General features: G+C 43.3%; 1 protein-coding gene across 1 annotated transcript; it reads right to left on the bottom strand.

Moving 5' to 3' along the window:
* Positions 1-903: 903 nt before the first annotated feature.
* Positions 904-27,668, bottom strand: LOC144598515 (uncharacterized). The gene is made up of 5 exons (XM_078408681.1): positions 27,577-27,668; positions 20,955-21,284; positions 4,340-4,414; positions 3,174-3,257; positions 904-974 (listed from the first exon to the last, which is right to left on the bottom strand). The coding sequence occupies exons 1-5, from the start codon at positions 27,623-27,625 to the stop codon at positions 904-906; spliced, it is 609 nt and encodes a 202-aa protein (XP_078264807.1). The 5' UTR covers positions 27,626-27,668.
* Between the last annotated feature and the right edge of the window lie 226 nt (positions 27,669-27,894).

Below are 27,894 nucleotides of genomic sequence, written 5' to 3'. Positions count from 1 at the left end.
TTACTAAATAAAGCAGTTTTACAAAAATGACGTCCAAAATCCTTATAATCTGGAAGAACTGTATATACACTGCTCTAATTATTGCCTCTCTTGATTCTTTGGACATTTTTACAGATAATTAGAGAGTGCTATTTTACATGGGCCTGTGGAGTGCATGGACCAATAACATGTGTGTGCTTGTAGTCCAGAGGTTCATTTGGATGCATGCTTCACTCATGTCGATTCCCTACCACTTTTATTCATCACCAGCAACTGATCCATATTATCATTGAATTTTGGTTTGCAAAAATTCATCATGAAAACTCTTTGTAGCCAGAGACTTATGTCAAGTATCCCAACAGGGTTTGGGAGAATACTGCTAGTTAGAGAGAAATAGAAAGAAGTACTGGGACCACAAAAACAAGGAAGCTCTGTGAAAATGGCCACCTGATTAACATCTGGTGAGAGCATAGCTGAAGCTAATTCATGGCTATGTAGAAGATAGATACAAAATGCTGGAGTAACTCAAAGATGCTGCCTGTCCCGCTGAGTTACTCCAGCATTTTGTGTCTAACTTCGATTTAAACCAGCATCTGCAGTTCTTTCCTTCACACCATGGCTATGTCGTGTGGTCTTGAGAAGATAAGATGTCTGGGAATGGACATTTTTGCAAAGAAACTGTATGATGAGAATGGAAATATAAACAGGCAAACATAATTTAGAACTTTCTAGTCTGATAAGAAACAAAGACCCATCCAAGGGTTGAATAAATGTTAAGTTATACTAAAGATAGACACAAATTTCTGGAGTAACTCAGCTGGTCAGGCAGCATCTCCATACTAAACCCTGGTTTAGAGTCTTTTGTTTGACACGTCAGTTGATACCTGAAGGAGGTAATAGGGTTAACATTTTGCTGGAACCTACTTACCTTGAGCCATTGTAATTGCTGTAAATTGGATATTCTGTAGACTTGGTTGGTAGTGAAAATCTATTTACTGCAAGGAAAAAAGAGCAAAACTAGAACTCTACAAACACAATGTAAGAAAAAAGGTCATAAGTCATAATTAAGACACAATCTAAAATACAATATTTCTGTTTTGGATTCCAGTTAAACACATGTTATTAACATTTACCTGCCTTTGATGTGTTTAATATTGGAGGTCACAGTTAATATAACCTTTGACGCCCTTACTAATCAAGAGGGCGGCACGGTAGCGCAGCGGTAGAGTTGCTGCTTTACAGCGAATGCAGCGCCGGAGACTCAGGTTCGATCCTGACTACGGGTGCTGTACTGTAAGGAGTTTGTACGTTCTCCCCGTGACCTGCGTGGGTTTTCTCCGAGATCTTCGGTTTCCTCCCACACTCCAAAGACGTACAGGTATGTAGGTTAATTGGCTGGGTAAATGTAAAAATTGTCCCTAGTGGGTGTAGGATAGTGTTAATGTACGGGGATCGCTGGGCGGCACGGACTTGGAGGGCCGAAAAGGCCTGTTTCCGGCTGTATATATATGATATGATATGATATAAGAGCATATCAATCTCTGCTTTAAAAATTTCCAAAGGCTTCCACAGCCATCTGTAGCAATGAATTCCACAGATTCACCACCCTCTTGGCCAAACAAATTTCCTCCCCATCTCCATAGAAACAAGGAACTGCAAATGCTGGTTTACACAAAAAGACACAAAATGCTGGAGTAACTCAGTGTATCAAGCAGCATCTCTGGAGAACATGGATAGGTGACATTTCGGGTCGGGACCCATCTTCAGAATGAAATGTCACCATTCCATGTTCTCCGGATATGCTGCCTAACCCGCTAAACACTCTGTGTCCTTTCTTCATCTCCATTCTAAAGATATGTTCTTTTATTCCGAGGCTGTGCCCTCTGGTCCTGGACACTCCCACTACTGGAAACATCCTCTCCATTTGGTAGGTTTCAATGTGATTCCCCCTCATCCTTTTAAACAGCTGCATCTGTGGAGGGAATGGGAATGGAGGGACCATGAATGAAAGCGCTTTAATTCATGACCCCGACCAAAAGGTCATCCGTCCATTCCCTCCACAGATGGTGCCTTACCCACTGACTTCCTCCAATGCTGCATTTTGCTCAGGATCCTAACATCTGCAGTTCCTTGTGTGTCCATTAACTGTTCCTTTTGGGACCGCCATCAACAGCCAACTTGATTCAACCCACAAAGATTGTCCATATTTTGATTTTTTTTTCTCATGAAATTACAAAAGCATAAAAAATATATTGTTTCGTAATTTTGGCAGACATAATTAATATGACAAACATCGCTGTTCTGTTTGAAATATTGTCAATACATGCCTATTGCTTTCCTTTCCTTTGCTACATTAATTGGATATAGTGCGCAGAGGAATTCATGAAAAGAATTTTGAGCTGAAACTACCTGGAACTGAGCTTGTCAAATGTTAACAAAATTGTGAAGATATTCTTTCAGCGGTTATGATTTTCCTTTAATAGCAACATCTCCTGGTGTCCACAGGGAATGCCCTTGTGCTGCATGAAAATCTCTATCATATGGCAGAAAAATCGACCCCCCTCTTCCCCCGATACATTCATGAGCCAAGAGTTTACCTTGTACTTGCAAGGCATGGAGCCATATAGCACGGAAACAGGCTCCTCGGCCAACTTACCTCTGTTGACCTGAGCTAGTCGCACCTGCCTGCGTATGGTTCATACCCCTCTAAACCTTGCCAAACCATGTACCCGTCCAAATGTCTTTAAACTGTTGTTCTCGTATCTGTCTCAACTAGCTCCTCCAGCAGCTCGTTCCATACATCCAACAACCCTGTGTGTGAAAATGTTGCCTCTCAGGTTCCAATTAAATCTTTTCTCTCTCACCTTAGAAATATGTCCTTTGGTTCTTGATTTCCTTGCCCTGTGTAAAAAAACTGCATTCACCCTTTCTATTCCCCTCATGATCTTAGCCTTCTGCGCTCCAAGGAATAAAGTCCTAGCCTGCCCAACCTCTCCCTGTAGCTCAGACCCTCTATTCTGAGCAACATCCTCATAGAGTGAGGGAAAAGATATATTTCTAATTACTTCTGTAGACACATTAGTGACATAGAACATAGAACAGTACAGTACAGAGAAATAGTATTTCAAATGTTAAAAGTTAGGAGTTGCTTGCCCCTCTACATCACACATATTCTTGTCAACCTGGTTTCTTACCTGTCGATGTTGCTCTCCCAGCTGATTGCCTTTTAATCCAAAGAAGTACAATGATCACTCCCAAAATGACTCCAACGATTGACACTATCATGAATAGTACAATTAATACATTGGATTGCACATATATTAATTAACAAACAACTTATTTGAAGAAAAAAGCACTTTATTAAGCAGATTATAAAGGTTTATGTTTGCCTTATGGTCTTAAACACATGTGAGCAAATTCAAAATGTGTTCAAATGTAATCAAATGTATAATGTTCCCTGTAACTGAAAAAAAATGCCAGTAGCGGCTCTAATGTAAACTCATTTATTGTTGGGATCCTGAATATTATTACTGAAAGATCAAAGATGATAGGCAAATACTCTCAGTACAGGAAACCATTAAAGTTCTAACTGTTTATGGCAGATGGCAATAAAGTAAAGCTCCCTTGAGTATAATTGTTTATCTGATCCTTATGTCAATGAATGCGAGTGAATGTTTGATTGCTCAATACCACAGGCTATATAAAACTCAGTGTAGTCATATTCTGGGTGGCTGACTAACAGGGGAGCAAGAAAAATTGACTGAGGAGCCTTGGGGCTGCAGCCGCCATCGATCAGACTTGACAGTCAAAACTTTTATTTCACCCTGCTAGTCAACTGGTTCACCCCTCACACACAACAAAGTTGGTTTCTGGATTCTGCGTTTGGTACAGTTCTTCTGCAAAATATGTTTAACGAAATAAAATGCATTGAATGATAGAGTCATAGAGAGTCTTAGAGTCATATAGCATGGAAACAGGCCCTTCGGCCCAAGTTGCCCATGCCAACCAAGATGCCCCATCTCTACTAGTCCTATCTGTCCGTATTTGGACCATGTCCCTCTAACACGATCCTATGTATCTGTCCAAATGACTCTTAAATGTTTCGATAGTACCTGCAAATGATAAACATATCCAGGAGAATTACAATATGGAAGAAAATGTTTACGATTCCATCATTCATAACCCTAGATATGCAATAATAATCTTTAAAGATTATTATTAAAATCAATTTCAAACCTCCAATTAACCAGTTACAACATACCATATCTTTGAGAACACCTTGTTCCATCTATCATGAAACAAGTGACAAATTAAACTAAACTAAACTAATTTTCAAGGCATATGCAGTGTGCCATGTTACCTGATAGGGATATTGTTGTTCTCAAGTCATTGTCTTTTGACTGATTTATCTCAAAGGTCTCTGCTTTTCTGGAATCTGAAATACATTAAATAAAAAACATGCATCATTAATAGTAAAGATAGACACAGAGTCCTAGATCATCTCAGTGGGTCAGGCAGCATCTCTGGAGAACAAGGATGGGTGACGTTTTGGGTCGGGACCCTTCTTTAGACTGAAAGTAGAGGGTGTGGGGGGGGGGGGAGTGAAAAGCTAGAGGTGAGAAAAGACCAGACCAATCAGGACCAGCCACACATGACCTCAGGGAGGGAGCTACCTGGATGGTTCATTGTTGGCTGGGGAAGGTGCGATCTCGAGAGAAACAATGTGGAGAACTGTGGTTGTTTAACTACCTATACTCCCTTCCCCTTCCCCCTTGCCCCATTTCTCTCCCCCCCCCCCCCCCTCAAGCAGTCACAGGGGGAACGTACAAACTCTTCACCAAAGATAATAGAGCAGAGCAAGATAGACCACTCGACCCTAAAAACCGTAGTGTGTCATGGCGCCATTTTAGTAGGCAGAAACTTGCGGAAATATTTTAAAAGAAAAATAACAAAAATCTGTGAATTGATAGATGAGATATATTCTGCAATTTTATGGTATCATCACACATACTGTTCCCCCAAAACACTGATTACACTACGAGAGGTATAGCCAATGGCGGGTTTTGCTTACTAAAATGGCGGACGTTATGCTCCTTTGGGTACTACACTTCAGTATAGGCGATTTCAACGGAGTGGTCCATCTTGCTCCTCTAGTATCTTTGCTCTTCACAGACAGCACCTGTAGTCAGGGTCTAACCTGGGCCTCTGGCACAGTAAGTCAACAACTCTACCGCTGTGCCACTGTGCCTTTTTAATATAAGGCAAAAGAAATATGGGCAGTGGTAGAACCAACATTGACAATTAACTTTGGTAGAGAATGAACTAAACAAGAATTGCTCTGAGCTTTCACATCCTGCGTAGGTTTTCCAAAATTCTGCAATAGAAAATACCTGTTCCGTACACAGACACTTCCAAACTGCTGCAGGAATTTGGAAGTAAGATATTCCATAACATGATGCAGAGCAAATGCTTTGGAAACAATAATGGCAGCTGTTAATATTGAGAATGTTAATCCAAGAACAGAATCCAATGTAGGAAGATGTTTCATGACCTGACACAAGTTGCCTTATTATTGTCCCTATCAACCACCATCTGCAGCTCTTTGTTTCGATGTTGTCAAGGTTTACAAGTTCAATCTTCAAATAGCAAAATCTACCACTCGCCCCATTTGCAGTTCATAAGTTCATTAGTTATAGGAGTAGAATTAAGCTATTTGGCCCATCAGGTCTACTCTGCCATTCTATCATGCTGATCTATCTTTCTCTCTTATCCCCATTCTCCTCCCTTCTCCCCATAACCTCTGACACCCATACTAATCAAGAATCTGTCAATCTCCGCCTTAAAAATATCCATTGACGGCCTCCACAGCCGTCTTATGGCAATGAATTCCACAGATTCACCACCCTCTGACTAAAGAAATTCCTCCTTGTCTTCTTTCTAAAGGTATGTCCTTTTATTCTGAGCTGTACCCTCTGGTCCAAGGCTCTCCCACAAGGGGAAATATCTTCTCCACATCCACTCTATCCAGGCCTTTCGCTATTCAGTAAAGTTCAGTAATCCATGTCTTCTTTGGCCGCCTTCCAGCAATTTCAATCAATAATCATGCTCGCATGCCATGTACATCGCTTCACTGAGCTTGGTTTCAAGCTTCAATCCCATACCTCACAGCTCACTCTCCCTGCCCACCTTGCAGCTTTATCGACCAAATGCAGATCAGGCAATGGCATACTTCCTTCTTATTTTAAAACAGACGAGAATGTGCATAATAAGGAGCAGCTGTGAAGGGCCAGGGTCTGGCCTTTAACCACCTGTATTCATATCAATTTCTGAGATGCAAGGCAGACTGTGTCTCTGTAATGTGAAACCCGAGATAGTTTATCCTTCTGTGCCCTCCCTCCCTACTTGTGCCCCACCAATCTCCCACCTGGCAGGACGCAGCAGGCGGTCAGAGAAAGAAGTGGGACGTGGAGTGAAGGGAAGTCATAACAAGAGTTGGAGAAGTTGAGACACGGTGGTAGAGTTGCTGCCTCACAGCGCCAGAGACCCGGGTTAGATCCTGACTAGGAGTGCTGTCGATACGGAGTTTGTACCTTCTCCCTGTGACTGCATGTGATTTCTCCGGGTACTCCGGTTTACTCCCACATTCCAAAGAGGTTTGTAGGTTTATTGGCTTCTGTAAAAAATTGTCTCTAGTGTGCAGGATAGTGCTAGTGCACAGGATGATTGCTTGTTGGCGCGGACTGGATGGGCTGAAGGTCCTGTTTCCACGCTGCATCTCTAAAGTCTAAAGAGTCTCTCCTTCAGGTAAATTGTTAATAGTCTGGTCAGCCTGAAGAAGCGTCCTGACCCAAAACGTCACCTATGCCTTTTCTCCAGAGATACTGCCTGACACACTGGATTACGCCAACACTTTTGTCCATCTTTGGTATAAACCAGCATCTGCAGTTCTTTTCTACACATAAATCGTTGGTGGGTTGACCAAGAACTGCTTTTTGCTGTCTTGAGGTGGAAAACCAAGGTAACTGTAGATACAAGATTTCCTTATATGCCATGTTTGCATTCAGGAGCATTCCACGGGGTAGCTTGGAAGAGTACGTTAGGACTATAGTCCGCAGGAAGGCAGCAAGGTAGGTGTGAGTAGCAATTTTAACTTGGCTAGCCAAAACCACAAAAACATGGTAATAATCAGTCCACATAAGCCTTACATTCCCCCTTGCTTTAAACATGCAGCATGGAACAGTACAGCACAGGAACAGATGATTCGGCCCACAATGTCTGTGCTGAAAACGATGCAAGATAAACTAAATCAGGAAGAAAGCATCTTTGTGTAGGAAGGAACTGCAGATGCTGGTTTAAACCGAAGATAGACATAAAATGCTGGAGTAACTCAGCGGGACAGGCAGCATCACTGGAGAGAAGGAATGGGTGACGTTTCGGGTCGAGACCCTTCTTCAGACGCCAGTTTCCAAGAAAACATCTTCCCCCCCCCCTAATATTGTTATCGAATTGTAGGCACACGCATATTATTGAATGAGATTTGGAGGAATGATTGCAATAAATCACTGTATCTTTCACCACAATAGAACAATGATGTGTTGCAGATCAGAAAGCTAACATATTAAGCAGCTAAAATAGCGAAGGCCTAATATTTCGGCACAATGATTCCCTGCTCATTCGCCCACTGAAGCAGCTCTTATTTTGAGTGAGATGTTGTTCATAAACCCTCTGCGAGTCAATCTAACTGGCCTAGTGTCAATCCTGCAGATATGGTTTGACAGGCAAAGCTGAACCAGCTGCTCGGGCTATCAAAGAGCTGTGTTGATTATGAATCACCTCATTCAAAAACCTGAAATCAATTAAGGACACTATAAAAAGTGTTTAAAAAAACAATAACATTTCAAATAAATATAATGATAACACATAAACACACCAGAAAACCTTCAAAATAGTTAAGTTTAAAATAAGACATCAGTTTCCGGAGTAATTCAGCGAGTCAGGCAGCATCTCTGGAGAACATGGATAGATGATGTGTTGGGTCGGGACCCTTCTTCAGACTCTTCAGGGGAGGCACAGTGGTGCAGCGGCTGAGTTGCTGCCTTACAGCGCCAGAGACCTGGGTTTGCTCCTGACTATGGGTGCTGTCTGTGCGGAGTTTGTGCGTTCTCCCTGTGACCACGTGGGTTTCCTCCAGGTGCTCCGGTTACCTCCCACATTCCAAAGACGTACAGGCTTGTAGGTTAATTGACTTCTGTAAAATTGCACATTGCCCCTCGTGTGTAGAATAGTGCCGGTGTGCGGGGTAATCGCTGGTCGTCATGGACTTCGGTGCGCCAAAAGGCTTGTTTCCATGCTGTATCTCTAAAGTATAAAGTCACCTCTCCATATTCCCCAGAGATGCTGTCTGACCCACTGAATTACTCCAGCAATTTGTAAACCAGCATCTGCAGTTCTTTATGTCCCTAAGTTTATAATTAACTGAAGGAAGAAACAATTTGTGATGAAACAAAGACTCTCTGATTTGTCCTATAAGTGTCAAGGCATTGGCGGAGATGGTCACATAGCAGTTTAGTTTAGTTTATTATTGCCACGTGTACTGAGGTACAGTGAAAAGCTTTTTTGTTGCATGCTATCCAGTCAGCGGAAAGACTATATATGATTTCAATCGAGCTGTCCACAGTGTACAGATACAGGATAAAGGGAGTAACGTTTTTAGCACAAGTCAAGTTTATTTGTCACATACACATACACGATGTGCAGTGAAATGAAAGTGGCAATGCCTGCGGATTGTGCACAAAAAAGAATTACAGTTACAGCATAAGATGAAGTTCAGTAAAGTACAATTAAAGATAGTCTGAGGGTCTCCAATGAGGTAGATAGTAGCTCAGGACTGCTCTCTGGTTGTTGATAGGATTGTTCAATTGCACGATAACAGCTGGGAAGAAACTGTCCCTGAACCTGGAATGATCTACAATCTTATACATTGCCAAAATATTGAATAATCAAAATTAATGCAATGTAGGATTCTTCTACAGGGACATTGCTCATTTAACTTTCTCACAAAAGTAAACATTTCCATTCAGCCCACATAAAGAGTCAACTGGCAAGTAGATCCACTGGCAAACCTCCCACTGCTTTTTAACACCTGACTTCACTCCATCAGTGTCAAAGCATTTTTGCAACCAATGAACAATTTCCTGTTTACATTTTAGCCTCCTTCGTTAGTAAAATAAACCATTTTGGTACATTCTAATTACAGTCAAATACCAAAATGTGCCATTTGCATTAACACTACAGCTGGTTGTTTTCTAACATTTCCATGACAACTGCTATTTGTTTTTGTGCCGTTCCCTTGACAACACAACAGTAGCTAGGTGGTTCGTAGCAGCCGCTGAGAAAAGTATTTGGATTGGCTGGAAGCTGCTTGGGTGGCAAGGGGTTAGGAAGAGCAAAGAAAATGTTTAACCCAACTGGGAACCTCAAACTGACAAGAATAAATATTATTACTGCAACACTACAAAATATTGCAATGGTTGAGGTGATTTAAATGCATGCAATAAAAACGAGCAACAGCAACTGCCTTGATGCATGGAGTATCTTCAACATAGAAAAATATAGCTCAAAGCACTTCACAAGATGAATGTTGAACTAAATTACATGGTTGAGAGATCACCAGGTAAAGAGACTTGTGCAAGAGATCTTGAAGGAGTGGGATATGCAGAGGGGTTTAGTTTTGTTTAGAAATATAGTCTGCAACGAGACCCTTCGGCCCACCGAGTCCGTGCCGACCAGCGATCATCTGCACACTAGTTTAGTTTAGTTTAGTTCAGAGATACAGCGCGGAAACAGGCCCTTCGGCCCACTGAATCCGCGCCGACCGACGATCCCCACACATTTAACACTATCCTACATACGCTAGGGTCATTTTTTACATTTACCAAGCCCATTAACCGACATTGCGGGGCCGGTATTTCGGCCCCCGGCGGCCTTGGTGGCGCTCAGCGTTCCGATGCCGTTGGTCTCCTCTCAGAGGCCGTGACCTCTGTTGGTCCCGCAGAACGGATAATCCAGAAAGGCTCTGGAACCAAGGCTGCCAGAACATCAGTGGTGGACCTGTATCTGGAGTCGTTTTCAAAAGAAAAATGGGTGTGGGTTTGATATTTCCACCTTGGAAATTGGGTTTTGTTCCGCTCTCGGCTAGCGGGCCAGAAGATATTTCTGTCTGTTGGTTATGTCCAAATGGAATGGGTCTCTACAGTTTCAGTGCAGTTTCTGATAGGCACATATTAAAACATCTTAGCAATCAAGACAAAGACGTGCAGAATGATCAGTCTTGGCAGAAAATAAGAAAATAAGAACGAACGGTTTGTATTACAAAGTTCAGTTTATTCTTAACTGCTCAAGACTTTAGACTCCAGAGATACAGCATGGAAACAGGCCCTTCGGCCCACTGAGTCTGTGCTAACCAGCGATCACCCTGTACACTAGCGCCATCCTACACACTAGGGACAATTTACTATCTTTACTGAAGCCAATGAACCTACAAACCTATACGTCCTTGGAATGTGGGAGGAAGCCAGAGCACCCGGAGAAAACCCACATGGTCACAAGGAGAACGTACAAACTCTGTACTGACAGCACCCGTAGTCAGGATCAAACCCGAAACTCTGGCGCTGACATAAGTGGCAACTAAAGGAGGAGATGGCCATTATCAGCAGAAAATCTGCCGTTGGGATGGCAAGTAGTGTGGCACAGTAGCGCAGCGGTAGAGTTGGTGCCTCACAACGCCAGAGACCCTGGTTCGATCCTGACTATGGATACTGTCTGTGCGGAGTTTGCACCTTCTCCCTGTGACCCCATGAGTTTTCTCCGGGTGCTCCAGTTTCCTTCCACATTCCAAAGACTTTTGGGTTTGTAGGTTAATTGGCATCTTCAAATTGTCGCTAGTGTGTAAAATAGAACTAGTGTATGGGTGATTGCTGATCGGAATGGACTTGGTGGACTGAAGGGCCTGTTTCCATGCTGTATCTCTTTAAAAAAAAGGACAAGCCCCATTAATGGAATAACTTACATAACTTACATGTTGTGTGCACATTAATTCTCTCTCGCACGGTGCTCTCTCTCTCTCTCTCTCTCGCTATTCACAAAACTCTCCACTCCACTCTCTAACCTACCCTCACCCCTCTCCGATTATTGCAGCCCACCTCACACATTTCTGCACATTCCCCTTGCATCACAGTAACAGTTCACAGTTGCCCACACTCCACACATTGTAGAACATTTACCATTTACATGACTTCACCACAAGCTCCTTCTCAAGTTATCACCCACACACAGAAGTGTTCCTTAGAGAAGGTCACAAGGGAGCAGGTGAGTTTAAAATTACAGTTGCAAGTCAGGGTAAACAAGGGTATTTGCTGTATTTGGCCCAAGTCACTCTCGCCCTTTCCTATCCATGTACCTGTCCAAATATATTTTAAATGTTGTTATAGTATCTGCCTCAACTGCCTCCTCTGGCAGCTCCTTCCATATACCCACCACCCGCTATGTGAAAAAGTTGCCCCTCAGGTTCTTATGAAATCTTTATCACTCTCATCTTAAACTTATACCCTTTGGATCTTGATTCCCAAGCATACCCAAGCTCCATTTTAACCGTGTATGCAGGAACTGCAGATGATGGTTTATACCGAAGATAGACACAAAATATTGGAGTAACTCATCGGGTCAGGCAGCATCTCTGGAGAAACGGAATAGGCAACGTTCTAGGTCGGGTTTGAAGAAGGGTTCTGACCTGAAAAGTCACCTATTCCTTTTCTCTGGAGATGCTGCCTGACCCGCTGAGTTACTCCAGCCCTTGGTGTCTATCTTCCATTTTAACTGCCCCTTACCTAGTGTCCACCTGTTGGTGGAAGTTAAAATTGACAGCCAATACGTTTTTCTTAAGAAATAGATGCAAATTATAGATTTTTCTAATTGATTAGTATCGGTTGCTGCTTGCAGTGGACTTAAGAGCAGGGTAGATTTCAGAGAGGGAACCTGGTTGACAGAAGCAAGAGGCACAAAATGCTGGAGTAACTCAGCGGGACAGGCAGCATCTCTGGAGAGAAGGAATGGGTGACGCTTCGGGTCGAGAAGAAGCGTCTTTCAGACTCGCTGAAGAAGGGTCCGAAGAAGGGTCTTGACCCAAAATGTCACGCATTCCTTCTCTCCAGAGATGCTGCTCATCCCATCCCGCTGAGTTACTCCAGCATTTTGTGTCTACCTTCGGTTTAAACCAGCATCCGCAATTCCTTCCTACGCAGCAGCAAGCAGCATATCTCAGGCGACAAACTTGGCACGACTATTTGTTTGTTTATCATGCTTCTGATTGGCAGATCTGCTGTTTCTGCTAGCAGATTTTTCTTAAGTGAGTTCTTTTCATTCAGCACACCCACCCTGCTTGTGTGTGACTACACTGAGAACAGGAAGCAAGGATGCACTGGGTCTTGGCAAGAGAGCTACAGTCTGCCTCGCTGAATGGGGAGGGAAATGGGGTCAGCAACTCCTCTTTTCAAAAAAAAAAGCAGAAATGTACCTTAAATAAGAGAATTACTCTCCCGAGAACATGCTTTTAATGGCACGCCATTGAACCATTTATTTACAAGATTTGCAAATAGTTCCTACTATTGGATAGAAGAATATGTGCCATTCATTAGAATTAACGGAGAGATAGAAAGACCTGAAAATATGCACTAACAAACCCACGGGAGAGATGTCCGATTTTCACAAAAGTAAATACCCATATTAAAAAAAAGTTTAAAATGCATCCACAATCTTTCCATTTTTCACAACCATCAAAACAAATGCACTGCCACCTGGAGGTTCGTGTTTTAACCTCAGGTGGTACCTTTACCAGGAGTTCTCAGAATAGTTATACTGCCATCTAAAGCAAAATAATAGCAATGGGAAGACATAAGACTCCGAAATAGCAAGTATATCCAAATACAATAAAAATCATTATGTAGAAACAAGGAGCGGCAGATGCTGGGTTATACACTCGTCCCACCTGCCCGCGTTTGATCCAAATCCCTCTAAACCTTTCCTATCCATGTATCAGTCCAAATGTCTTTTAAATATTGTTAGAATACCTGCCTGAACTACCATCTCAGGAAGCTCATTTCATATACCCATATACCCTGTGTAAATTTCATATACCCTGTGTAAAAAAAGCAGCTTTTATTTTTCTTTGTTTTCTTGCATTTTCTTGGATATGGAGCCACAGTGGTGCAGCAGTAGAGTTGCTGCCTTACAGCACCAGGGACCAGGGTTCAATCCTGACTACGGGTGATGTATGTATGGACTTTGTACGTTCTCCCTGAGACCGTGTGGTTTTCTCCGGGTGCACCGGTTTCCTCCCGCATTCCAATGACGTGCAGGCTTGTAGGTTAATTGGCTTCTGTAAATTGTCCCTAGTGTGTAGGATAGAAGGAGTGCACGGGTGGTCGCTGGTCGGTGTGGAGGCAGTAGGCCACAGGGTCTGTTTCCACGCTGCATATCTACAGCAGCGTATCTACTAAAACGAAACTACATTTAGTGACCAATTTTCCTCATCGGAAACAGAACGGAAAGGAACCACGGAAACGTCCTCTCTTTCTGTGTGAACTGAAAGATGGTGGCACCAATTCCATCCTCTTTACTTGGGTGGCGTGGTGGCACAGTGGTAGAGTTGCTGTCTTACAACGTCAGAGGCCTGGGTTTGATCCTGACTATGGGTGCTTGTACGTTCTCCCTGTGACTACGTGGGATTTCTCCAGGTTCTTCCCATATTCCAAAGATGTACAGGTTTGTAGGCTAATTGGTTTAATTGTAAATTGTCCCAAGTGTGTAGGATAGTGTTAGTTTGTGGGATTCGCTGGTCAGCGCAGGCTTTGTGGGCTGAAGGGCCTGTTTCCACACGGTATCTCTAAACAAAACTAAACTTATGAGATGGACATGCCAAGCAATATTCAACATCCTGACAAAACTGTGAGGAGCTGCAGGGCGGCCACTACACTTTATTCCTTGTGCACTTTGAACATTGTGCATTATCATCTAAAATTAGTTCATGCAAAAGGCAAATCATGTTACAAAGGAGAAGAAACAAAAGCAACAAATATAACCACCGATGGCTCTCGATATGTCCTCCTAATACATTGACAACACCAAGGATAGACTAGGCAGCCATTTTGCTGAACACTTGTCCTCGGTCCACCAAGGCCCCGCAGTTGCTAACTATTGAAAACCCCCTTCCCATTCCCACATTAGGCAAAAGAAAGGAACTGAAGATGCTAATCTGATGCAGGGTCCCAACCCGAAACGTCACCCAACAACTTTGTCCCGAGATGCTGCCTGACCCTCTGAGTTACTCCAGCATGTTGTGTCTGACCTTTCTGTCCTGGGCCTCCTTTGGTGAGGCCACGAGTAAACCGGAGGAACAGCACTTCATACTCCACTTGGGTACTGTAGTCTGATATCTTTCTCTTTGTACTACATGATATACTTGTGAATGGCTTTAGAGAACTCCTGCATAGTATAATTTGACTGGATCGCACCCAAAGATGTTTTTTTCCACTGCATCTCAGTACAAGTGACATTAATAAACCAAAGTCCATACCAATGTCTCTACCAATGCCAAAAGAGGCTGCAGTGCATTTGAGGTCAGTGCTGAATGTAGCATTGCATGGTACTCGAATAACAGATTAGCCAATCGATGATTCATAGTTCGACTCAGATAACCCTGGAACAGTTGGATCTCACGGCACACTTGATCAGCACAGGCCTCTTGTCTGTACTGATGGAGGGTGGAGCTATCGGGAAAGTACAGATTGCTGAGTTACTCCAGCATTTTGTGTCTATCTTCAATGAAATATCTCTCACTTCCTGTGAGGCTACTTGATTAATGAGTGTGTGCTAAGCCCCAGAATCAATCACAGGCAATTTGTAACTTTCCTACATTCTGCAACATGATCCCCCATTTTGAAAATATGACCGGCGGTGTCCAATATCCCCATTCTCTCGACATGTTCGCTGGAACGCTGGAGGTTGCGGGCAGACCTGACAGAAGTATATAAAATGATGAGAGGCATAGATAGGGTAGACAGTCAGAACCGGATGGAAGGGACAAATATTAGAGGGCAGAGCTTTAAGGTGAGAGGGGCAAAATTTTAAGGAGATGTGCGGGACGTTTGTTTTTACACGCACACATGCACGCACACACACACACGCACACACACACACACACGCACACATACACATACACACACAGTGGTGAGTGTCAGGAGCGCTCTTCTGGGGAGGAGGAGGGTTTTTGTAGCAGATACTATAGTGGGATATAAGACGCTTTAGGATGTGCATATGGATATGCAACGAATGGAGTGATATGGATTATGTACAGGTAGATAAGAGTTGGTCTTGGCGTCATGTTTTTCACTTTAAGTGTTGTGCTCTGCGCCTTTTGTCTCAGACCTAGCCGACTACAAACTATTTGTTTCCACTTTTCCTGCCCTACCCTTTATGAAAGCTCAGAACTTGCAATTTATCACCTCAAATCTGTGTTTGCCCCATGCTACATTATTGCATTGTCTTACCAATCCCATTTACTATTAGGCAACAATTAAATGAATCAAAGTTATACATCCCAAACTGTTAGTCTGAAGAAGGGTTCCGACCCAAAATGTCACCTATTCCTTTTCTCCAGAGATGCAGCCTGACCCGCTGAGTTACTCCAGCATTTTGCGTCTATCTTCAGTATAAACCAGCATCTGCAGTTCCTTTCTACCAAGCTGTCAATATATTTAATCTAGAGTAAGGCAGCACAGATGTAGATCCTTTGGCCCAACTTGTCCAAACCAAACACAATGCTCCATCTAATCCAGTCCCATTTGCATGCATTTGACCCATATCCTTAAACTTTCCTTATCCATGCACCTGTCCAAATGTCTATTAAATGTTGTTATTATACCTGCCTCAATTACCTCCTCTGGAAGCTCGATCCATATACCCACAACCGTCTGTGTGAAAGAGTTGCCCCTCAGCTTTCTATTTAAATTCACCTCCTCGCAGTTGTACAGGGCCCTGGTGAGACCACACCTGGAGTATTGTGTGCAGTTTTGGTCTCCAAATGTGAGGAAGGACATTCTTGCTATTGAGGGAGTGCAGCATAGGTCCACGAGGTTAATTCCCGGGATGGCGGGACTGTCGTATAATGAAAGAATTGAGTGAACTGGCCTTGTATACACTGGAATTTAGAAGGGTGAGAGGGGAACTTATTGAAACATATAAGATTATTAAGGGATTGGACATACTGGAGGCAGGAAACATGTTCCCGATGTTGGGGGAGTGCAGAACCAGGGGCCACAGTTTAAGAATAAGGGGTAGGCCATTTAGAACAGAGATGAGAAAACACTTTTTCACCCAGAGAATCTGCGGAATTCTCTGCCTCAGAAGGCAGTGGAGGCCGATTCTCTGGATGCTTTCAAGAGAGAATTAGATGGAGCTCTTAAAGATAGCGGAGTCAAGGGATATGGGGAGAAGGCAGGAACGGGGTACTGATTGTGGATGATCAGCCATGATCACAGTGAACGGCGGTGCTGACTCGAAGGGCCAATTGGCCTCTCCTGCACCTATTGTCTATTGTCATCTTAAACCTGATATCATATATTGCTGTGTTTCTGTCATGCTGAAGGCACAATATGAATGGAGGTTGTTGCTGCTGCTGTTGCTACTGTTCTGTTGGAGACAACTCTCACCACAATGCAAACCGAACCTGCAGCACTGGAAACTGGCCATACATGGATATTCAGGACGCACAATTATTTATTCCATGGACTCGTTGGGAGAGTGATTTGTAAGACCAATTTAGATTTCATTTTTATTTTACAATGCACTGTGCAGACGATAATATCCTCGTCTAGGATAAAGTATTCAGTGCAGTTTATGGGGTAATCATTTGCTGTTGATTACCAGAAAATAACATCATATTGTAAAGGAATTAAACCTTGAATGCTCATTAGATCAGATCATTATCCTGCAGCTACAGATAAAGATAATGAGAACAAAAGCTTGTCAAAAACAGAACCCAAAGTATTGGACTAACACAACAGCAGCATCGCTAGAGAATATCATAAAAATGAACTGCAGGTATTGGGTTATACCAAAGATAGACACAAAGTGCTGGATTAACTCAACGAGTCAGATAGCATCTCTGGAGAACCTGGACAGGTGATCTTTCTGGTCAGGACCCTTCTTCAGACTGTTCGTGTTCCAATCCGAAACGTCACCTTTCCATGTACTCCAGAGATACGGCTTGACCCTCTGAGTTACTTCAGCACTTTGTGTCTTTTTGTGTTTTGAACCAGCATGTTTGCTTGTGTATTAAAGGTGGCAGGGTGACGCAGCGGTAGTATAATGTAGTATAGTTGTGGAATATTGCAGTTCTTGTTTTGTGCATATATTTTTATCCTGAATAAAATTCATTTTGATTTTTTTAAAACCGGCTGTGTGTTATTAGAGAGGATGGGGTTGGGAGGGTGAGGGGGTGGGGGGGGGGGGGGGGTGGGGGGGGTGGAGTGCATGTAGAGTGAAAGAGTGAAACTTAGAGATGGAAGGAAGGCAAAGAACTTATTGCAAGTTGAGTTGCTGAGAAAAAACACAGGATAGGCACAAAGTGCTGGAGTAACTCAGCGGGTCAGGCAGCATCCCTGGAGTGAAGGAATGGGTGACGTTTCGGGTTGAGACCTTTCTTCAGACTCAGACTTCAGCTTGAAAAACACAGGTCTCTACGTGCAGGGAGAGTGGTGCAAGAACGGTCCAGGTAATAAGAGTACAAGACTGCTACAAGGAGAAAGGATACACAGACCAGCAATACCTTGTTTAAGGCTGTAGTGAAATATTCATGTAATATAAAGGCTCAGGTATTCTCATTCAAGTTTAGTTTAGCTTAAGAGGAAGATAAGAACAATGTGCTGGAGTAACTCAGCGGGTCAGGCAGTATCTCTGAAGAAAAAGGATGAGTGTCGTTTCTTGTCGGGACCCTTTTTCAGAATAGTTTAGCTTAATTTAATTTATTGCCACGTGTACCGAGGTACAGTTAAAAGGTTTTGTTGTGTGCTAGCGGAAAAACTATAGCTGATTATAATCAAACCATCCACCAAAAACAAGATAAAGTGGATAATGTTAAGTGCAAGATTCCCCACCGGGTGGCGCCAGCAATGGCTGCCTCGCCAACAGTCTGTCTGTCCTTTCTTTCTCTTGTGTTTTAATAGTATGTGTTAAATGTATGTTTTTAGTGTTCTTTAGCTTGTTTTATGTGTTGGGTAGAGGAGGGGGTTGGGGGAAACTTTTTCTAATCTCTTACCTCGACGGAGATGCAATTTTCTTCCGTATCGTATTTCCATCCGCTCTGCGGCCTAACATCGAGGAGTTTTGCTGGGGACCGAGGAGTTGGCGGCCTTTGCTGGGGACCGATTTTGAGAGCTCCACCGCGGTTGCCTGTGGACTTACTATCACAGAGCCAGCGATCCCTTTGCCAGGGAACGACCTCAGAGCTCCGACCGTGAGTGCTTGCGGACTTAACATCACGGAGCCAGCGGTCTCTGGTCAGAGACCAACCTCGGGAACTCCAAGCCGCAGGAGCTTCGACCGCCCAGACGCGGGAGTTTCGATCACCCTGACAAGGGAGCTTTGATCGCCCCGACGCAGGAACTCCGACCGCCGGCTGCAGGAGCTTCGATTGCCCCGATGGATGGTTCAACTGCCCCGACCACGGGAGAATAAAGACGAAGAAGCTTGGCCTTCCATCACAGTGAGGAATGTGGGGAGTCCGCAGTGGTGGATGTTTATGTTAACTTTTTTGTAGTTGTGTGTCTGTATGGTAATTCACATATCACTGTACCTTAATTGGTATATGTGACAATAAAAGACCTTTGAAACCTTTGAAACCTTTGAAACCTTTGAAATCTTTGAAATTCCAGTAAAGTAAAATTAAAGATAGTCCGAGGGTCACTAATGAGGTGGAAAGAGTACCTCATTGATTCTGAATCATTAATTCATAACCTCAAAAGTTTTAGGAGCAGGTTTAAGCCATTCGGCCCATCAAGTCTACTCTGCCATTCAGTCATGGTTGATCTATCTTTCTCTCTCAACCTCATTCTCTTGCCTTCTCCCCATAACCCCTGACTCCCGTACAAATCAAGAATCTGTCAATCTCTGCCTTAAAAATATCTATTGACCTGGCCTCCATGACCATCTGTGGCATTGAATTCCACAGATTCACCGCCCTCTGGGTGAAGAAATTCCTCCTCATCTCCTTTCCAAAGGCACGTCCTTTTAAATGCACTTCAATCAAGGTAGTAATGTTAAGTCAATCCAATCTCTTTCACTTACAGTCAAGTAATTAAGTGACTGTAATAAACAGTAGAGGTGCTTGTGTTTCAATCACTAAATGATTGGTATGCTTCAGCTTTGTGACCTACATATTCAGCATGGGGATTTCCTGATGTGGGCAAAATGTGAAGACATTTTGTAAGATGAATCACCTTGAATGTTCTCACACACTGTCTACCCAATGAATAGCAGAGAAACAGGTCTGGGAAGAAGTCAAATGTTGACCTTCTTCGTCAGTAAATAGCACATGGTTAGAAAATGCATATAAAAACATAGAACAATTTTACTGTTATTCCAATTCCATTGATATTTAGTGATATTTAGCCGATAACATGACCAAAGTTCGGTTCAAGTCATGAAGCCTTTTACACATTAAATGTATAACAGGCAAAATATGATGTTCTATAGGACTTTGGTTTAGTTTAGTTTAGCTTATGATTAGCTTATGATTGTCACGCGTACAGTGAAAAGCTGAAGATAGGCGCAAAATGCTGGACTAACTCAGCAGGTCAGGCAGCATCTCTGGAGAAAAAGGATTGGTGACGTTTGGGTCGGGATGTGTCTGAAAAAGGGTCCCATCCCGAAACGTCACACATCCTTTCTCAGCATCTGCTGTTCCTTTCTACACATACGGTGAACAGCTTTTGCTTGCGTGCTCTCCAGTCAATGAAAATACTATCCATGAATACAATCAGGCTGTCCGCAGTGCGCAGATAAATGGACAAAGCGTACAATATTTATTGCAAGATGTAACATTGAAGTCCGGTCCTATTACAGGAAAGATGTGAAGGCTTTGGAGAGGCTGCTGAGGAGCTTTGCCAGGATGCTGCCTGAATTTGAGGGTTTCAGCGCCAGTTAGAGGTGGCTGGGCTTGGATAGTTTTCTCTGGAATATCAGAGGTTGAGGAGAGACGTGATAGAACCGTATAAAAATTAAGGGAGGCATAGATAGGGTAGATAGTCCGAACTTTATTACAAGGGTGCAAATGTCCCACACCAGAGGGCAGAGCTATGAGTTGTGAGGGGAAAGATGAATAGAGATGTGCAGGGTGGAGGGGTCTGGAACACGTTGCCTGGGGTGGTGATGGAGGCAGATGTAACAGGCTTTTGCATGGGGGTACGGATGTGCAGTCATAGAGGGAGGGATATGGATCATGTCAAAAATAGTGGGCTGGTATATTCTACTGTTCTATGTTCTAGGTAAGTCCATAGGTCATGGGAGCAGAATTAGGCCATTCAGCCCAAAGTCTTCTCCACCATTCAATCACGACTGATCTAGCTCAACCCCATTCTCCTGCTTTCTCCCCATAACCCCTGACACCCGCACTAGTCAAGAATCTGTCAATCTCTGACTTAAAAATATCCATTGACGGTCTCCACAGCCTTCTGTGGCGATGAATTCCACAGATTCACCATGCTCTGACTAAGGCCTTTTCACAATACAAACTGTAATGGTACTTCAATGTGTTTCATTCATTACAGAGTCCTGCGCAAACAAGCACCGATTGCAAAAGTTATAAGTATTATTGGCCGAATTTCTGTGGATTCACAGCTTCCAGCGTCGTGCTTAGTCCTTACCTTCCTGCACATTAACTGTAATGCTAACGCATTGTTCCATCCCATTCAGCATTGTGAGGGTCCGGGTGTATTTTCCTGTGTCATTGATATGGACAGATGGTAGCCATAAATGCAAGCCATTCCTTAGAATGCTCACTCGACCTTCAAATGCACCAAAGACATTGGTAACATTCTCCTTGTTCATGATAGTAGAGGAAATGCAGCTGCTCATCAGGTTTGAAGAAAATTTCCACTCAATTGACAATGCGTCACATTCTGTGCAGTTTGGGTTCAGAAGAACATCTTCCCCAAGAGTGGCGTTTCTGCTCAGCTCATTTGCACAAGGGACCACTGTGGATGAAACGTACAATAATCAGGCATGGTTTTCTAAAGTTGATGCCAAGTTAATTTCCTCTGCACATGTTCCTTATCCCTCCATTCTCTGCATCTCCAGCTAAACTAAACTCCAGAGATGCTGCCTGGCCCATAGAGTTACTCGAGCATTTCGTGTTTTACTCAAGATTCCAGCTTCTACAGTTCCTTGTGCCTCCATTTTAATTAACTCTCATTGCCACCTGTATAACGAGGGCCAGGAACCTAGTGGTGGGACTTCAAAATGCACTAAACACTCGAGAGATTGCAGTTTGCAATGAATTGAATCTGGTTCCTTTAAACGGCAAATGGTGACAGGCCATAATCAAGAAAGGCCAAAATTCAACCCACACGTGGAGGGTGGTGGATATATGGTATGTAAGATGGCACGGTGGTGCAGGGTAGAGTGGCAGCCTTACAGAGCCAGAGATCCAGGTTCGATCCTGACCTCAGGTGCTGTCTGTGTGGAGTTTCTACCTTCTCCCTGTGACCGCGTGGGTTTCCTTCGGGTGCTCGGGTTACCTCCCACGTTTCAAAGGCATACAGGTTTGTAGGTTGTGTCGTAAAAAAAAACTGCAGATGCTGGTTTAAATTGAAGGTAGACACAAAATGCTGGAGTAATTCAGCGGGTCAGGCAGCATCGCTGGGGAGAAGGAATGGGTGATGTTTCGGGTCGAGACCCTTCTTCAGACTGGTTTGTAGGTTAATTGGCATAGATAAAAATTATAAATTGTCCCTAGTGTGTAGGACAGTCCCAGTGTACAGGGTGATCGCTGGTCGGCACCGACTCTGTGGCCCGAAAGGCCTGTTTCCATGCGGTAACTCTAAAATCTAAAGTCCAAAGTAAAGTCTATAAGTAGTTGAGGCTGCTACTATATCAGCATTTAAAAGACATTTGTACAGGTGCATGAATAGGATAGGTTTGGAGAATTATGGGCCAAATGTGGGAAGGTGGGACTAGTGCATCTTGGTTGGCATGGGCAAGTTGGGCCGAATGGCCTGTTTCCGTGCTATACGACTATGTAAAACGAGCTGAAGTCAGTTACATTGCCACATGGTCGGAGAGAGGTCTAAGCTAAATATGGGCTCAGGTCTCATTGCATTCTTTAAGCAAGTCTCATGCATTGAAGAGACACGTAATTTTTGCTATACAGTATGAAAATATTACCGCATTCATCAGAAACCCACACACACACACAAACCACTGTTTGATTAATCCCGTGACATTATAGATTCTGACCAATAAGCTTTCAACTAGCTGAAAGGCCCTGGACCTGAAATGTTAACTCCTTCTCTTCCCATGGACGCTGCCTGACCTGCTGAGTGTTTCTAGCATAATGTTTTTTACCTCAGGTTACCACCATCAGGACTCGAGGGCCTGACCTAAAGGGAGAGGTTGAGGAGGCTGGGACTTTATTCCTTGGAGTGCAGGAGGTTCAGGGGTGATCTTATAGAGGTGTATAAGATCATGATGGGCAATAGATAGGGAAAGTGTACAGAGTCTTTTACCCAGAGTAGGGGAATCAAGAACAACAGGACATAGGTTTAAGGTGAGGGGGGAAGGATTTAATGGAAATCTGAGGGGTAATTTTTTTTAAACAAAGGGTAGCAGGTATGTGGATCGAGCTGCCAGAGGAAGCAGGTGCTATCATAATGTTCAAGAAATATTTGGAGAGTTAGACACAAAATACTGGAGTAACTCAGCGGGTCAGGCAGCATCTCTGGAGAGAAGGAATGGGTGACGTTTCGGGTCTGAAGAAGGGTCTCGACCCGAAACGTGATCAGTCTGAAGAAGGGTCTCGACCCGAAACGTCACCCATCAGTCTGAAAAAGGGTCTTGACCCGAAACGTCGCCCATTTCTTCTCTCCAGAGATGCTGCCTGACCCGCTGAGTTACTCCAGCATTTTGTGTCTACCTTCGATTTAAACCAGCATCTGCAGTTTTCTTTCCTACACTATTTGGATAGGACTGGTTTAGAGGGTTAGGAGCCAAACACAGGCAGGTGGGACTAGTGAAGATGGGGCATGTTGGTTGGCACAGGCAAGTTGGGCCGAAGGGCCTGTTTCCATGCTGTATGACTCTATAATATCTCTCTCTATAACAAATGCAGTTTATTCAATTTAGCATCAATACAAGACGGATTTCAGTTGTTGAATGAGTTATTGTACTCTCCATGTTCTATTTCCATCTCTCACACACCCAATAGTTTGGTAGTTATATTTGGTAGTTATATCTGAGATATTAACCTCAGACCAATTCAGAGTTATGTTCTATAGCATAATTCTTCACATCATTATTCAGCACCTGAACCATTAGCTACCTGGGTCCCAATATTTGAAATTCTTAAACCCTTCTCTAGTTAGATCCCTTTGATTTTAAAAAAAAACACTTCCTATTAAAATCACCTCCATTCAACCTTTTTACTATTCCTTGCGTTGAAAAAAAAAGGATTAAATACTTAGGTAAAAATATTAGAGAAATTGGTCTTATCTTGGGCAAATAAAAAAGTTTGTCTAGTTTGCTTAGCTTATCCGATTGCATCTCAGTTTATAGATGACTCTGGAGCTCAAATAGATTAGAACATAGAACAACACTGCACAGGATCAGGTCCTTTGGCCCCAAAGTCTGTGCTGAAAATGTTGCTAAGTTAAACTAAAACTCATCTGCTTGCATGTGATCCATACTCATAGAAACATAGAAACATAGAAAATAGGTGCAGGAGTAGGTCATTCGGCCCTTCGAGCCTGCACCGCCATTCAATATGATCATGGCTGATCATCCAGCTCAGTAACCTGTACCTGCCTTCTCTCCATACCCCCTGATCCCTTTAGCAAAAAGGGCCACATTTAACTCCCTCTTAAATATAGCCAATGAACTGGCCTCAACTACCTTCTGAGGCAGAGAATTCCACAGACTCACCACTCTCTGTGTGAAGAAATGATTTCTCATCTCGGTCCTAAAAGACTTCCCCCTTATCCTTAAGCAGTGACCCCTGGTTCTGGACTCCCCCAACATCGGGAACAATCTTCCCGCATCTAGCCTCTCCAACCCCTTAAGAATTTTATATGTTTCTATAAGATCCCCCCTCAGTCTTCTAAATTCCAGAGAGTACAAGCCCAGTCTATCCAGTCTTTCCTCATATGTAAGTCCCGCCATCCCAGGGATCAATCTGGTGAACCTTCTCTGTACTCCCTCTAAGGCAAGAACATCTTTCCTCAGGTTAGGAGACCAAAACTGCACACAATACTCCAGGTGCGGTCTCACCAAGGCCCTGTACAACTGCAGCAGAACCTCCCTGCTCCTAAACTCAAATCCTCTTGCTATGAATGCCAACATACCATTCGCTTTCTTCACTGCCTGCTGCACCTGCATGCTTGCTTTCAATGACTGGTGCACCATGACACCCAGGTCACGTTGCATCTCCCCTTCTCCCAATCGGTCACCATTCAGGTAATACTCTGCTTTCCTGTTCTTGCCGCCAAAGTGGATAACCTCACATTTATCCACATTATATTGCATCTGCCATGCATTTGCCCACTCGCCTAATCTATCCAAGTCACTGTGCAGCCTCCTAGCATCCTCCTCGCAGCTAACACTGCCACCCAGCTTCGTGTCATCCGCAAACTTAGAGATGTTGCATTCAATCCCCTCGTCCAAATCATTAATATACACTGTAAATAACTGGGGTCCCAGCACTGAGCCTTGCGGTACCCCACTAGTCACTGCCTGCCATTCCAAAAAGGACCCGTTTATTCCTACTCTTTGCTTCCTGTCCGCCAACCAATTTTCTATCCACCTCAACACTGAACCCTCAATACCGTGTGCTTTAAGTTTGTACACCAATCTCCTATGTGGGACCTTGTCGAAGGCCTTCTGAAAGTCCAGATATAACACATCGACTGGTTCTCCCTTATCCACTCTACTAGTTACATCCTCGAAAAATTCTATAAGATTCGTCAGACATGATTTGCCTTTGGTAAATCCATGCTGACTTTGTCCGATGATTTCACCACTTTCCAAATGTGATGCTATCACATCTTTAATAACTGACTCTAACATTTTCCCCACTACCGATGTTAGGCTAACTGGTCTATAATTCCCCGTTTTCTCTCTCCCTCCCTTTTTAAAAAGTGGGGTTACATTAGCTACCCTCCAGTCCTCGGGAACTACTCCAGAATCTAAAGAGTTTTGAAAAATTATCACTAATGCATCCACTATTTCTGAGGCTACTTCCTTAAGCACTCTGGGATGCAGCCTATCTGGCCCTGGGGATTTATCTGCCTTTAATCCATTTAATTTACCTAACACCACTTCCCGACTAACCTGGATTTCCCTCAGTTCCTCCATCTCATTAGACCCCCGGTCCCCCGCTATTTCCGGCAGACGGTTTATGTCTTCCTTAGTGAAGACAGAACCAAAGTATTTGTTCAATTGGTCTGCCATCTCCTTGTTCCCTATGATCAATTCACCTGTTTCCGACTGCAAGGGACCTACATTTGCCTTAACTAATCTTTTTCTCTTGACATACCTATAAAAGCTTTTGCAGTCTGTTTTTATGTTCCTTGCCAGTTCTCCCTTATAATCTATTTTCCCTTTCCTAATTAAGCCCTTTGTCCTCCTCTGCTGGACTCTGAATTTCTCCCAGTCCTCTGGTATGCTACCTTTTCTGGCTAATCTGTATGCTTCATCTTTTGTTTTAATACTATCCTTGATTTCCCTTGTTAGCCACGGATGCACTACCTTTCCTGGTTTGTTCTTTTGCCAAACTGGGATGAACACTTGTTGTAGTTCATCCATGCGACCTTTAAATGCCTTCCATTGCATGTCCACCGTCAACCCTTTCAGCATCAATCGCCAGTCTATCTTGGACAATTCACGCCTCATACCCTCAAAGTTACCTTTCTTTAAGTTCAGAACACTTGTTTCTGTATCGACTTTGTCACTCTCCATCCTAATGAAGAACTCTACCATATTATGATCACTCTTGCCCAAGGGGCCTCGCACAACAAGACTGCTAACTAACCCTTCCTCATTACTCAATACCCAGTCTAGAATGGCCTGTTCTCTCGTTGGTTCCTCGATATGTTGGTTTAGAAAACCATCTCTCAAACATTCCAAGAAATCCTCTTCCTCAGCACCCCTGCCAGTTTGGCTCACCCAATCTATATGTAGATTGAAGTCACCCATTATAACTGCTGCACCTTTAGTGCACGCATTTCTAATTTCCTGCTTGATGCCATCCCCAACCTCACTACTGCTGTTAGGTGGCCTGTACACAACTCCCACTAGCGTTTTCTGCCCCTTAGTGTTTCGTAGCTCTACCCATATCGATTCCACTTCCTCCAAGCTAATGTCCTTCCTTTCCACTGCTTTAATCTCCTCTCTAACCAGTAACGCTACCCCACCTCCTTTTCCTTTCTGTCTATCCCGCCTGAATATAGAATATCCCTGGATGTTGAGCTCCCAGCCTTGGTCACCCTGGAGCCATGTCTCCGTAATCCCAACTATATCATAATCATTAATAACTATCTCCACATTTAATTCATCCACCTTATTACGTATACTCCTTGCATTGAGACACAAAGTCTTCAGGCTTGTTTTTACAACTCTCTTACCCCTTATACAATTATGTTGAAAAGTGGCCCTTTTTGATTTTTGCCCTGGATTTGTCTGCCTACCACTTTTACTTTTCACCTTGCTACCTGTTGCTTCTACCCTCATTTTACACCCCTCTGTCTCTCTGCTCCTGCTCCCATCCCCCTGCCACATTAGTTTAAATCCATTGCCTGCACATTCTTGTGCCCATCTGTAAACCTCTCAACGATCACTCTCGTATCTGCCTCCACCATCACCCCTGGCAACGTGTTCCAGGCCACCACCACCCTCTGTGTGAGAAAACATGCTCTGCATATCTCCTTTAAACTTTGTCCAGATACATTCAGGATGTTGCTCAACATTATGCTGAACTTACAATAAATTTGATTTGAAGTTAAAGCTGTGTGAAAGCATCGACTGGAAGAGCTTACTCAACTCTCCTGGAGTACATTTGGAAGTCAGGTTTGGATCTTCCATTTACCCAAAACTACCTTGTATCGAGGAAAAAATAGAGCAACTGGTTCTTTTCAATATCTGCTCCATTCAGCTTTGACATGTGCTTTAAAACCTCCTATTTAAATGGTTTCATCAGATTCTTTCTCTCGTTTTTGGTGATTTAAACATGTTAGCCTAATATCAGAAATCCTACATAAACCTACTGTAGAAAACACTTACCATTCATGCTGTGCGCCAAAAGAACGGTTGCTTGCAGAATGAAGTACATCTCGGTAATTTCACCGACAGCATTTCATGGACTTCATATCAATTTTGCATACGGAAGGTGTATTACAATCATTGTAATTTTATTACAATCATTGTGAAATGGGTGTCACCTTCGATGTCTTGTTACATCTGCCACTAACCACCAAACCAACCACACGCTTATCCAACGTACACCTTTCAAATGATATTTATTTCAAGTTAAATACAGTTTTCACAAATCGCTGTTATTGTACCTCTTTGTTCCATCGATGTCAATTATCAATCATTTGT

Source organism: Rhinoraja longicauda, chromosome 12 (genome assembly GCF_053455715.1).
Source record: "Rhinoraja longicauda isolate Sanriku21f chromosome 12, sRhiLon1.1, whole genome shotgun sequence".
In the NCBI taxonomy this organism is placed as follows: domain Eukaryota; kingdom Metazoa; phylum Chordata; class Chondrichthyes; order Rajiformes; family Arhynchobatidae; genus Rhinoraja; species Rhinoraja longicauda.
This window is presented reverse-complemented; position numbering and strand designations above follow the sequence as displayed.